Source organism: Notothenia coriiceps, unplaced genomic scaffold (genome assembly GCF_000735185.1).
Source record: "Notothenia coriiceps isolate Sejong01 unplaced genomic scaffold, NC01 NC01_scaffold00037244, whole genome shotgun sequence".
NCBI lineage: Eukaryota > Metazoa > Chordata > Actinopteri > Perciformes > Nototheniidae > Notothenia > Notothenia coriiceps.
Window position 1 is genome coordinate 11,346,180 of NW_011369945.1, and position 12,914 is coordinate 11,359,093.

At 44.3% G+C, this 12,914-nt stretch overlaps 1 protein-coding gene across 2 annotated transcripts; it reads right to left on the reverse strand.

Moving 5' to 3' along the window:
* Positions 1-565: 565 nt before the first annotated feature.
* LOC104964696 (chondroitin sulfate proteoglycan 5-like) lies at positions 566-12,834 on the reverse strand. Of its 2 annotated transcripts, none has more exons than XM_010793545.1 (6): positions 12,235-12,834; positions 7,090-7,849; positions 5,852-6,040; positions 5,456-5,534; positions 2,913-3,077; positions 566-1,409 (listed from the first exon to the last, which is right to left on the reverse strand). In XM_010793545.1, exons 1-6 carry the CDS (start codon positions 12,314-12,316, stop codon positions 795-797), a joined length of 1,890 nt encoding a protein of 629 aa, XP_010791847.1. In that variant the 5' UTR covers positions 12,317-12,834; the 3' UTR covers positions 566-794. The 2 variants fall into 2 exon arrangements, with proteins under 2 accessions (XP_010791847.1, XP_010791846.1); XM_010793544.1 differs by having other exon boundaries at positions 5,837-6,040.
* Positions 12,835-12,914: the final 80 nt, after the last annotated feature.

Below are 12,914 nucleotides of genomic sequence, written 5' to 3' on the forward strand. Positions count from 1 at the left end.
CTGTAGGCCTAGTTCATACTGCAGACACTGAACATTAGAAAGAGTCCCATATTTAGCATATTATTCCACTGAAGATTTTTAACCTGAAATGTACCTGGAGCTGCAGTGTTTGTTGTGTCCACAAGGGGGCAGCAGAGTCCCTCATATGTTTTACAAAGCAGCTTCGCAAATCCAAAGGAAAATCCTGTCTCTTCTCTTAGCCTTGCTGTCTCTTCTTTGTTTTTCTTTAGAACACAATACTGCACGCTTTGTTGTATTAACTATTTATTAAGGATTAGAAACATGAAAAACATACCAAAAGCCTGTAAAACATGAAATAATCGTACACACTGAATAGCAAAAGACGTATACAAAACATTGATAATACTAAGGCTAAAGTAGTTAACCTCTATAAAACCTTAATGAACAAATTCCTCAGCAGTCACTGAGGTTGGCACCATGCTAGCAGAGCATTTTCACATGTAATGGTTCATATTGTGCTTGTGCGAGCAGACACCTGAGCTTTGAGACAATGTTATACACATGAAAGTTGGAATGTTTGGCTGCTGGTGTTTCGCCGTTTGTATGTGTGCATCATGTCTGCAGTTTGAGAGAGTGTGATGAGTTGTCCCAGTTCTTGTTTTCTGGCTCCAAAACCAGGTGATGTGCTCCTCCTCTGGATTTGAATGTGCAGAGGCAAGGTGGATGATAAATTGATGGTTAATCTATCATTATAAAAAGTTAGAGTCATGGTGGACACATGGCTGGATAGATTAGACTATGATGTTTGTGCGTGGATGGAGGCTCCGTGGAGGTCAGGACAGAACAGGCAGAGATCTGGTGCTGACCGGGCTGCACTTCACCCTGGATGGGGATGGAGAAGGCTGGGTGAGGTGGGGAGAGGAGGGGGAAGGATGGAGGTGTCCACCGTGGTGCTCTCTCCCTGTCCCAGAGCGCTCAGAGCCCAGGGCCTGAGACCGACCTCTGGGCCTGCGTAACTCAGGTGGGGTGGAGGAGGAGGAGGAGGGGGGGAAGCTAGTGTACCGGGAGGGGGAGTGATGGGAGGGTGGATGGCAGGAACTTGTAGCAGAATGACGGCTGGGTGAGGGGTGACGTCCGGGTGAGGGGTGACGTCCGGGTGAGGAGTGCCTCCCAGACAAGGCTTCGCGGCTGCTGTGTGAGTGCTCCCTGCTGTGTTTGGGTGATTTATGCACCTTGGGCGTCTTGGGTGTTTTGGGCGATTTGGGCATGGGGTGAGAGGAGGAGTATGAGTTGCCGCTCTGTGTGGGAGGGGCGTGGATGGGAGAGGTGGAGTCTTCACTGTTGGGAACCTTGTAGAGGAAGACGTCATATTGAAGGGGCGAGCCGGTCTCTGAGTGGAGCTTGGCCTCTTTGGGGAGGAGCACCTCCAGGCCAATTGTGACTCCATCCTGATGTGGAAATATGGTAAGTAGGATGCAACAATGTAGGAACAGTCACACAGGCAGAAATAATGAAATTCACATTTATAAAGTAGCTTTCGTTCATTTGAAATAGCTGTAATAAAGGCACGGGTGAATTAGGCATGGTATTAGAATAGTAATATAGGTGTGGATGAATTTTGACACACTAAACCCATTGGCACATGCAAATTGACTCAAATCTGCAACAATTGATCTTTTTAGCCACTTGGGGGCAGTGGAAACAAGTGAACACATTACTGATATGAAAGCACCTTTTCAGTTGAGATGAAAACAGTTGCCTATACATGTATATGGTATATACACATCCAGCACATATGGAGCAACATTAGCATTCATTTGAAGAAATTGTGTCAGATATTACCTATCCTATAAGCTCAGTTTTTTCATTTAAATCAAAACCCAGCCTGTTCTGAGTGGAAGAATAGAAAGGTTAAATTGTAAGCTCTTGTGGTAGCTTTCTTCATTTCAAAGAGCTGTCCGTGGTGCTGAATGAGCACACGGTAAACATTGTGTGGTGTAATCTGTGAGCAGCCTACTGTAGCACAAAAGCAGGGTCAGCGGTGCATTGAGTTATTATTAGCAGGGGAGCAGTTGGGTAGCAGTTAGCTTCATAATGAGCAGACATGCAGAAAAAGAGAGAAAGGGAAAGTAGAGCTCACAGCAAAACACAGGGACAAGCTAGATAAAATTAAAAATATTTATTCCAACAACCTTGAATAACAATCCTCCATGTATACCAAAAAAAGTACAAAAGAACCTCAAGTACATTAAATATTATAAATCACATTGAAATCCAAGACACGCGTGTGTTATATATGTATATAGATTTAAAATATCAACTCCAAGCAATTACTTTGACCTCATGAAATCTAAAAGTATCCACCTATAAGCAATGTCAAACACGAATATTTCGCAAGTACAGATTCACTTGATTTCCACTTACTTCTTTTGCAAATATTACTTTTTTCAGACACTTTTTGTCGATAACAACAATGCATGCGGGCAGAGAGAGACAGTAAGGCGGGGCAGGCAGAGGCGAGGGGAGGGCTTGGGTAAACAGGAGAGGAAACAATGAGGGAGCGAGAGTTCATTGGTCAAAGACCAAGGCAGGGCATCAGTAGAGAGGAATGTCAGTCATTAGTTGGTCCAAGCCAGAGATTTTAGTCCAGCGCAAGAGGCAAAAGAGGAAAGAAAGGAGGCGCCCGCGGCGCCACTATGTGAACAGCATTGGCATAGCAGCCTTGTAAACAGGAATGTTGTGCTTCTCAAGGTGTATTCCAAAATGCATGTGCTTTTGTTTTACATTGTGCCTGATTGGACTGGTTTTAAATACATATAATGCACTTTACCACAATATATAAGAATTCTATCCATGCACTTGTGTGTGCTTTAAATATTTTGGTCGGATTTTCCGGCAGCACACTTTGAAAGATGCTGATATTATACTAGGTTGTTCTGCAGCGAGTTTACCTCTGCGTTTTCCTCTGTGTTGTTAGGGGTGTGGCCCGGGTCGTGGGCAACAGAGGTCGGACGGTTGTTCTCGTGTTTGGGGGAGTGAGAGTTGAGGATGTTCATTGAACCCTCTTCCTTGGCTTGGGCGGACTTCGCTGGGTCTTCCTGCTTCTGAGGGTCATCCTGGGGGGAGAGTTTATTACTTTTCATAAACACTCACCCACAAACACATCTTAATATGTTCACACCCAGACACATGGGGCACAGGTAATTAGGCAGCAAGATTCATGTGCGTCAGCTCTTCGTGATCTTATCTTCCCTTCTTGCATCTCTCTTGTGTTTCACATTTGTATTTATGCCATGAAGATTCAGGTAGTATTTCTTGTTCAATTCGCTGGACTAGATAGTCAATTAACAGGAAAACCCACAGTTGTGCGGATATACTGTGTGCAACATTACCTGCACAAAACAGAAGGATTGCATGAGAATAAGAAGTAAGCTCCTGACAAAAAGGGTCATCGTCTTTTATTTTTAAAGCACTTTTAAATAGCTAAAACGGTTTGAATGTGCTAAAAAATAAGACTGAAATTAAATGTACTTAAAACATGCAATAAAGTCATGTCCAAAGGAAAAATCTCCACAGAAGCTCATCCCCATACTAAAGATGATACTGTGTTCGGACTGAACCTGCACCTATAATGCTAAGACCTTTATTAAAATGAACCAATCATGTCTCAGCATCTGAAAAGATACCAATCGGATCTCTGACATTAAAGAAACTGCATTGCAGACCATGTGTCTGCAGGGGCTTTTTAGCCTCTAGACCTGACATTTAGAGCATCTGGGAGTCACGGTCACTCATTTTTACCCACAGCACTGAAATGCCAGCAGAGCTCAGAGAGTACGCTAGTAATAAACAAGCAAGGCACAGTTTGATCTCGTCATTAAGGCCAACCAAGTAGGGCTAGGACTAAAAATGAACACATGATTTCAAAAAAATCCATCACTGTGTACTTGTGTTAGTGCTCTTTTTCAGAGATCTATGTTTGTATGACTACACAACCGGTGTCTGTGTATGTCTGCATGTGTCAGTTTGTAAAAGAGCAAGCCATCGATTGATTAGCATGTCAGACATCTGAAGGTCATGGGCACATCAGGCAGAAAGTAGGGCACCATTGATCAGTCACAGCGGCTACTGATGGACACAACTCACTAAACGCCCTTTCACACCAGAGACAACAAGCTAAAAGGCTTGAACTCATGGGGGCAACATTTCTTTGATCTGTTGATCTTGTCAACTTTATATGCTGTTTATATATATTCTGATTATATCTATACAATCTCCATTGTTTATTGAGATGAAGAATGTAACCACGCATTACTGACCCTATACATTGGCTTAGTGAACCTGTAAGCAAGTGTGATTGAGGAACAGGGGCACACAAATCTTCCCCACAAACACAGAGACATAGATGGAAAATAACTCATCAATGTGTACACACACACACACACACACACACACACACACACACACACACACACACACACACACACACACACACACACACACACACACACACACACACACACACACACACACAAAGCAGCTGCTACAGTAGCACTAAATGCACGGCCATGGGAAAAGAATTGGGTGGAAAATGCAAAATGCAGCACAGGGACCCTAAAATGGCTGTCTGAGCTTCATGGGCATAGGAGCAAAGCCAGCAGATAAAACAAAATGGAGGCCAGGCTTTCTCATCGAGTTACTCAGGAAGCTGCAGGGGTGCACAGGTAAGAGAGGCAGCTAATGTGGGAACTTGCTATTTAATCACACAGCTGTGACAACATAATAACTCTGAACAACTAGTTGCAGGACTCATTGGGAGGAGGTGATAAATCATTTTAACTTACAGTGCACGTGGAAGGCAGCTGATATCAGATGCAGAGAGAGTTTGTGGAAAGGATGTTTGCAGTTAATGGAAAAATGTGGCCTCTAGAGGTTGCACAGTGGGTAGGATCAAACAAAGCCAGAAAGGGGAAATTGCTTTGGGGCAATGCGGTCATTTCTGCTATGCTTACCTGCAAGTTATTATAGGGGTATCTGGGTTTATATTCCCAGGTATAGCTGGCTGTTGATGGCCTCTGAGGGGATTGGTGAGCGTGAAAAACATTAAATACACAAATACTGTACATTCAAAATTCCCAATGGGAATCCCAATGACAAGTAACTGATTCAACAGGGCGTTAAGGGGATTCAATGTGTGCATAACACTAAAAGCTTATTTGGACAAGAAAGATGGCCATGCGCAGAGACAATCAGACAAACTAAGACATGTACAAAGAAAATGTTAGCGGGAAGACACAAAACATGGGAGATGACATCATGAATACATTTTAGATGAAGATGGGACTGCAAAGTTAGTCTAGGATGAAAGGAGAGACAAAGGTGAGTAAACATGAGGAGAGTAAGGGCGTACCTGACAGATAATGTTGTCATAGTACGCCAGGTTGTGAGTGTGAGCTTGGGGAGCAAGCGGAGGGGTGTCGCACAGTTTCCTTACGTTTGGCTGCGAGCCGTCGGCCATGGTGGACACGGAGAGGCCGTCTGTCTGTGGCTCGCTGCTCTGTGGGCGGTATTTACTGCAGCAGGGCAAGAGAGAGACATTTGTGTCATTAATATTACCATTTAGTATGTGTTTTCTGTGCATTTGTATCTTTCCATGTCCAGGTTTTCCCTATGTTGCTCTGTACAGCGTGAATCTGGGGTCAAAACCTCAAAATATATATTATCTCAGTCTAAAAACATTTTTTTTTAGTGGAAAACAATCAAGAGACAATGACAATTAGATAAACTTTAGAAACACTTACATTACGGCTTATGATATGATATATAATATTATTTGATTTGATTCATTATGTCATAGATTGAACTCCATTCTCACCTCCCAGTCACACACCTGCGTTTGCGAAGGCGTTTGTTCTCGTTCTTGAGACGGTGCAGCTTCTTGGCAAAGCACACAATGATCATGAAGAGGAAGATGAGTACCACTGAAGCCACGCCCACCAGCACGCACATCACCTGGAACTCTGTGATCGCCCAATCACAGCGTGTGCCTTTGTTCCAGATGTACTCCTGCACATTGCACCTGGATGCAAAGTAGCAATATGTTTTGATCATCAATGTAAGACTTTACGGTCAGAAAACAAGCAGTAAATAACGACCCTTCCCTGACCTGCTGTAAATAAAAGGCCAAAAGTCAAGAGATTTAACCAGAGTGTGTGTCTGCACTACCATGTTTACCATATTTATAGCCACATCATGTAAGCCAACGTAAGAATGTAAAATGGTAGCCTGTCCAGAAAAGCAGGGATTCGGCCTGCAGCCAACCCCTAATGAGATCAAAGGCTAAGGATAAGTGTGTGTAAGAGTGTGTGTTTCTTGTCCATATTCCTGTCTTACGCTGTCCAATTGCATGCAAGTGTTTGTGTCTTGGAAGTGTGTTAGCATGAGTGAGTGTGTGAGCTGTTGCTCAGCAGGTATGATGACATGACCAACAGTTTACCACCATGCTTACACTGAGTCTACTGGATAACAGATGGTGCTATCAAGGCGTAGTGTATGTGCATGTGGAGCATGTGTGTTCTTCCCTGACCTTACTTTATTTTCGTTATACGATCTATGTGTGCATATCGTCTGTGTCTACATCAACTGTCACTAGCCAATGAGCAAATGCACACACACACACACACACACACACACACACACACACACACACACACACACACACACACACACTCGTCTTTTACCACCCGTTACCCGCCTTCTAAACTGAGCTAATCCTTTAGCAGCCCTGCTGTGATCTTGACGAAACATTGACACATTAAGCCAAACTTCTATCCAAATGTGTGTTTGTGTTTTCAGTGTCTGTACGCTTGTTAGAAGTGTCGTAAATATTTTCTTTTGTGCCGGAGTGGGAAATCATCCCAACAAGATAATTAAAGAGTGGAATATTTGTAGCGCCGAACAACCCCTAAAAGCCCCTGCTGCCTATGCTGTAAAGCTTAAACTGCAAATGCTTGAAGGTATTTTCTCATTCATTATTACTAAATATGAATATAAAATGTAAGACTGTGTCATCATTTCTACAATTTACAGAAGTACGAACAAAAAACAAGTGTATGCCTTTTTTCTCACCTGCAGAAAGCTCCCATTCCTGCCACCACGGTGCAAACTCCTCCATTGAGGCAGAAATTGGGTTCAATGTCACACTGAGACACACAGACTCCAGGTCCAGAGCGCACATAGCCCAGCCTGCAGCCGTCGGCCCCCATGGCGCCCCCTAACCCTAACCCATCACCTGTGTCTGGCGCTGGCATGGAGGGAGCTGGTATGGAGGGCTCCACGTCAGACCTCACGTTGTCAGGAACAGCAGGAGAACCAGCCAGGAGCGGATTTTCATCTTCCATGTCAGGCGGGGGTGAAGGGGTGGGCTCAGGTTCTGGGGTGGCATCCAGGGCTGAGGGGTCGTTGTCAGGGGAAAGGTAGTCGTAAAAGTCAGAAAGCGTCCAGGCAGTTGGGTCTCCTCCTTTTTGCTTCTGGGGTTGAGGGGCTTTGGCCCAGTCCAGATCACCGTCAGCGGGCACACCGTCAGGGGCAGGGCTGTGAAACTCCACGGTGATGACTTCATCAGACATGGGGTTTCCGGGCTGGTCCGGCCCCGCGCCTCCGGCAGTCAGCTCCTCCCCCACAGGCGGGTCTTCATCAACAACGTCTAGGTGGGCATGTTTATGAGAATGGTGATGTTTGGTGGAGCTGACTGGGAGTTTAGCCCCGAGGCCGATCAGGTGGTCCCTCTCTGCTGAGTCATCACTGAGCACCATCCGGGCGTTCAAGGCCTCCTTGTTGACAGATGATTGGTTGTGGTGATGATGGTGCCTTGACAGAGAATGCCTCCCTGTCAATCAGACAAAAAAAGACATTAAAGAAGCAATTTTAAGAGTTGGACTTCCATTAAGTTGGGGAATCATACGAGTAGTACACAATGAATGAAACCAGAGGCTCGGGTGTCAATCCTCGGTCAAGCTGCAGAAATGCTTTAGTTCCAATCTTTTTATCAGACCCTATCTACCTGATTAGTTCCCTTGTGTTTAAAGAAAGCGTCTCTTGAGATTTGAACTTGAGATAAGAAAACTAATTTCCCAAAATGAACCAGAACTGAGGCTTTTCGAGGGATATGCAGTACTCCACCTGACATGTAAAGTGACTTTAAAGTATAAAATAACATCATTTTATTAACATAATCTTATTGCATTGTAGGAGTTTGTCTGTTGTTTTCTGTTATCTTATTTAAATGTAGATGACAAAAGGGTAAACAAAGGCTTGTACACACCCAAAGACACACATTATATGTTACTTTTTTTCCAGTTGGCGCTAATCCCAGTGTACTGACTATATTTTGTTTAATAAAGATTGTAGCCCAAGGATGAGGCATTAATGATTTAAATGGATCCCTAAAGTATAGTGAAAGAGGCCTGAGGCTAGTTTTCTAAGAAAACGCTATTATGTCATATATCTTTGCGTTCTCAGAAGAGATCTGATTTGCTGAAACGTGCGGCTTAGCAAAGAAAGCGTTGTGGTTCACGCTTTAGCGCTAAGTGATTAATTGTCAAAGAAATCAGAACAAGCGCTGAAGACTGCTGTGTAATCAGACTGTAGCGATGTAGGATTAAGCACATTGAGTGACTAATGTGTTCTGGTGACCGAGACTAGGCGAGGATTAGATTAGGATTTAGAGCAATAGGTTAGAGGCTGAATGGTCAGGAACTTCTCTTGCACTTGGAAATCTGCAGAGAAAGACCTCATTCAAACCTACAGATCTGTTTAAATTCAAGTGGAGAAGCCAAGTTTCCAAAAATACCACACCATACTTTTTGGGAACAACGTGTCTAGAAAAAAACACGTCATCTTAGGTTCGAATATTCAATATGACTTTAATTGAGAGTGAAAAAGAGTTGTACGGTGATAGAGATACTGTCAGGAAATGTAGAATAAATTGAATATAAAGGTTAATAATTCAATGTTTTGGAGAATACACAAATTCTCTTTCTTGCCAAGACTTAGATCGGAAAATGATAGCACTCTCATGTGAAGACACAACCAGCAGCCAGTAAGCTTACACTGGAAACCAAGAGAACCAGCTCAGGCTCTGTCCAAAGGCAACAAAATCCACATTTCCAGCACATTAAGCTATTACTTACTTGGAAAGAGCTGGCCTAGCTTTTTTCCAAGGATGTTTGCTTAGCTTAACCAACTGGCTGCTGCCGGTAGTTTCATATTATCGTAGAAAACGTTAGAGCACTATAAATCCTCTCAACTGAATCTTGGAAAGAGAGCAAATATATACATATCCCAAAATGTCAAACTATATACTCGAGGGGAATGGGGAATTGGAGAGAAGGAAAGAAAGAAAGAAAGAAAGAAGACCCTTCTGTAACACATTTTAGGGAATGTTCCCACATTCTACTGAATTTCAAGAAGCCACTTCTTAAAACTTTTACTGCAAGCGGCTTCTTTCCCACCGCCACCCTGAACTCACTCCGTCCAATCAGATCCCTGCTTCCAGTGTCTGGCACTTCATTCAGTGCTAATACTAAAACCATCTGAACGTGCCTTGAGTCACGAAGACAAGTGGTGGCTGAGGAACCATGAGATCCACCTCACACACACACACAGACACACAGACACACACACTGTAGTTGCCATGGTGAGATGTAAAGAGGTGCCATGTTGAAAGGAAGGAGTGGAGCGAGGGAGTTGCAGTGGAGACAGAGAACCCAGTGTTTGTGCTTTCTCTCTCTTGTTTTTCAATCAATCAGCCAGCCAGCAAGTGTTATATGCCAACTCCATCTCTGGGAAAAACCGAGCTGGAATGAGCTCGAATGCTTCCCAGTTTGTGAAAGAGATAGACATGCTCCACCAGCTCAAACTGATTACAACTGATTCAAATTTCATTTAAAGGTTCAATCTGCCAATTTGTTCCCTGTTGAGATTTATATGCACAGCATCCTGTTAGCAGCTGGCAGTCGTAGCGATTAATAGAGCAAAAGGGAACATGAAGAGATTACAAGGGCAAGACAAGCATATTGAAGGCACGAGACCCTGCTTAGAGGTTTCCGTCTTAGAAATACTGTGATTTATGCCTTTAACTGCTGCTCAATTCTCCACCTATGGCATCATGCTGAGCATGTCACCATGGTAACAAGTTTTACCTGAGGTCACTGTGATTGGCTAGAGTGCAGATTCCCAGCAGCTTTGTCACTTTACCAGCAGGACACTGTTGGAAGTATGTATCATGCACGCTGTTATTGGATGGAGACACAACTAGCCCTACTTTGTGAATTTGCACAAATATACACTGTTTGTACCCCAATTGAATTACAACCAACTAATAATTGTTCAACCTGCATGATTCAACCATTATATCCACTTGTATAGTATTCTTCCTCCCCTTCTGTGAACTAAAGGGAGTCACGGAGAAGCTGGTGATCTGATCTACTGTGACATTTTATCAGCTTTCTAGGGCTAAAGGGCAGATGGACCTCACAGTATGCGCTCGCTCACAGAGACACGTAAACACACAAAGTGCACCCAAAGGTCTGGATTTGATCCAAATCGCTTAAAATGGCTATCAAGGACACTGTGCATATGTTTTGTATTGGTTTCTGAGAGCTGAAATAATCTGTTAATTAATCAATTAGCTGATTATAGTCCGATTCATTGACATCCATTTTAAGAAGCCATTTGTCGTAATCTTGTTTCTAAACCAAATTAATTACATTCCCTGGATTGACTCTTTAAATGTGAAAATGTGCTGCTTTTCTTCAACCCCTTATAGTAAATGAAATTGCATTGTTTGTCATGCTTAAGATCCTGAAATAATAAAGCAAATTTGTAGTTATTGTCTGTACAAGTTGATAAGTAGGCTAGCTTTGATATAATCATTAAAATGGCAGAACTGCTATGAAAGCAAAATGATGCCTCGTGGTCATCTTTTAATGGTCTTATAGTAAAATAAATACATGTTTCTTCTCACACTGCACTCTATATTCTCCCCTGATGGCCAAACAAATGAATGAAGAGTCACCTGCTGCTAATGATTCACATCATGTTTTCGACAGCGACGTGGTCTTTGGGTTTTAAAGCATGACAGAAAGGACGCCTTTCGTATATTTACCGGTCAATATGTCACATTGTTAACGCCTGGTTACACATTGAGGGCGCGAGATGAGACGAGGGGGTGGGAGGGGGTAGTAATGGAGGCGCGTGCCCACATGAACCCCGGCGACCCTCCGTGCACGAGCCACCCTGTTGCTGGGCAGCGGCAGCATCTAGAGCTAATTTCTACGTTTCGCATCTCCACTTCTGTCAGTGGGAGGAATAGTGAGCCAGACAGGGAAGGGGCTGGTTGTGTCAGATTTTGGTTCCCACACTGATTGCCTCCGTGTCTCAAGGGATGGACAGTAACGAGAGGGAGAAAGGGGGTATAGTGTAACAGGCCCGGTTGTCTCGGGCTTTCCCTCAATGTCTGGAGGAATTCATCCTTTCAGAGCCGTAAAAAGGCCTCCTGTAGCCCGACCACGGTGCACCTAATCCCGCCTTTGTCTTGGCTGTACGCACCATGGAGAGTCGCAGCTGCACAACTGCTCTGTCAAATGTGTCTGCCCCCCCTGTCTTATCACCTCCAGACCTGCCTGCCTTCTTCATACATACCCCCCTAGACCCTGCTAGAGCTGATGACATTAAGAACAAATCAGTAGTATTGAATTGTTTCAGGAAGGAGATGCTATTCCCCTTCAGACTCAGGATGGACCTTAGATTGGCCGGAGCAAGGGTTCAAGTGTCTTTAATGTATACAACAGCTTGAGCAGCTAAGCATGACAGAAAATATGTGGGCAGAAAAAATATCAAATCACACAACAAGATTTTTCAGCACTGATCAATTATTGGTCTTTCGAATGCAATTGTAATCCAAAGGCAAAGGCTATACTGGCATAATAAATACTCAATTCCAATTGATTAACAATGCATTTGAAATATTAGAGATCATAGAAAAGACATTTCAAAACCAGCCTGTTAATTCCCACCTGCAATAGCCTATCTCTCACCAATAAAAAAAAGATTATTTAATATTTTACCATGCCCCTGTTTTAAATGCTGCCCCATGCCGCATTAATGGGTAATTGTCATTTTCCATATAATGCAGGAGTGATTTGAATCACGCACGGGCGAACACATGCACACACACACGCACAGGGTGGGACTCCGGTGCAGCGGACTTACCGTGAGCAGACAGCGGGATGATGACCATGGAGATGGTCAGAAGCACCTGCCAGGTGTCCAAACGACTGTCACTGCGCGCCATACTGCTGGCTCTGCCTTTGACACACTGACGCAAACTGTGATTCCGTTCCTCGGTGTGCCGGTCAGATCGGTGGGCTGTACCCTGTCCTTACAGCTGATCCTCTAAAGTTCAGATATTGCCCGTTTTCGTCATGTCGCCTTTAACCTCCACAACGTTTGGCCTCCCCCTCAGCTGTGTGCGCGTTTATCTCGGAACCAATTAACTGCTCGGGTTCGGTCCCATTTTACCGAGCAGTTGCCCTCTTCTCGGCACTTTTACCGCGCGCTTTGGGGTCCGTCTGCAGCACCGCGAGGAGCTGTGGTAGTGGGCTACTGCGCGCGACCGGCTTAGCGTCTGCAGACGGGATTTTAATGAGCCGGGTTTGACGCTGCCTGTCTGTCTGTATGCGATCCGTTAAGCCTTTCCCTTAGGCTGCATTGGCGATGAACGGCAAATCACGGCACGGCACGTTGTGCGCGCACAGCGCGTTTGGGTGTCAAAGTGCCAACACACACACACACACACACACACACACACACACACACACACACTGCTGCAGACTCTCTGCACGAAGGAGCCGCTTATCGGAGCAGAGACACACGTTCACTACGTGGAAAAA

Bases quoted from the DNA above. Each gene is read 5' to 3' on its own strand.
- LOC104964696 (XM_010793544.1), bottom strand. From the start codon at position 12,316: ATGGCGCGCAGTGACAGTCGTTTGGACACCTGGCAGGTGCTTCTGACC. The intron at 3,078-5,455 runs GTAAGGAAACTG...CTCTCCCCCCAG, and splicing joins CCGACGGCTCGCAGCCAAAC to GATGACCCTCAGAAGCAGGA. The intron at 1,410-2,912 runs GTAAACTCGCTG...TTTCCACATCAG, and splicing joins ACACAGAGGAAAACGCAGAG to GATGGAGTCACAATTGGCCT.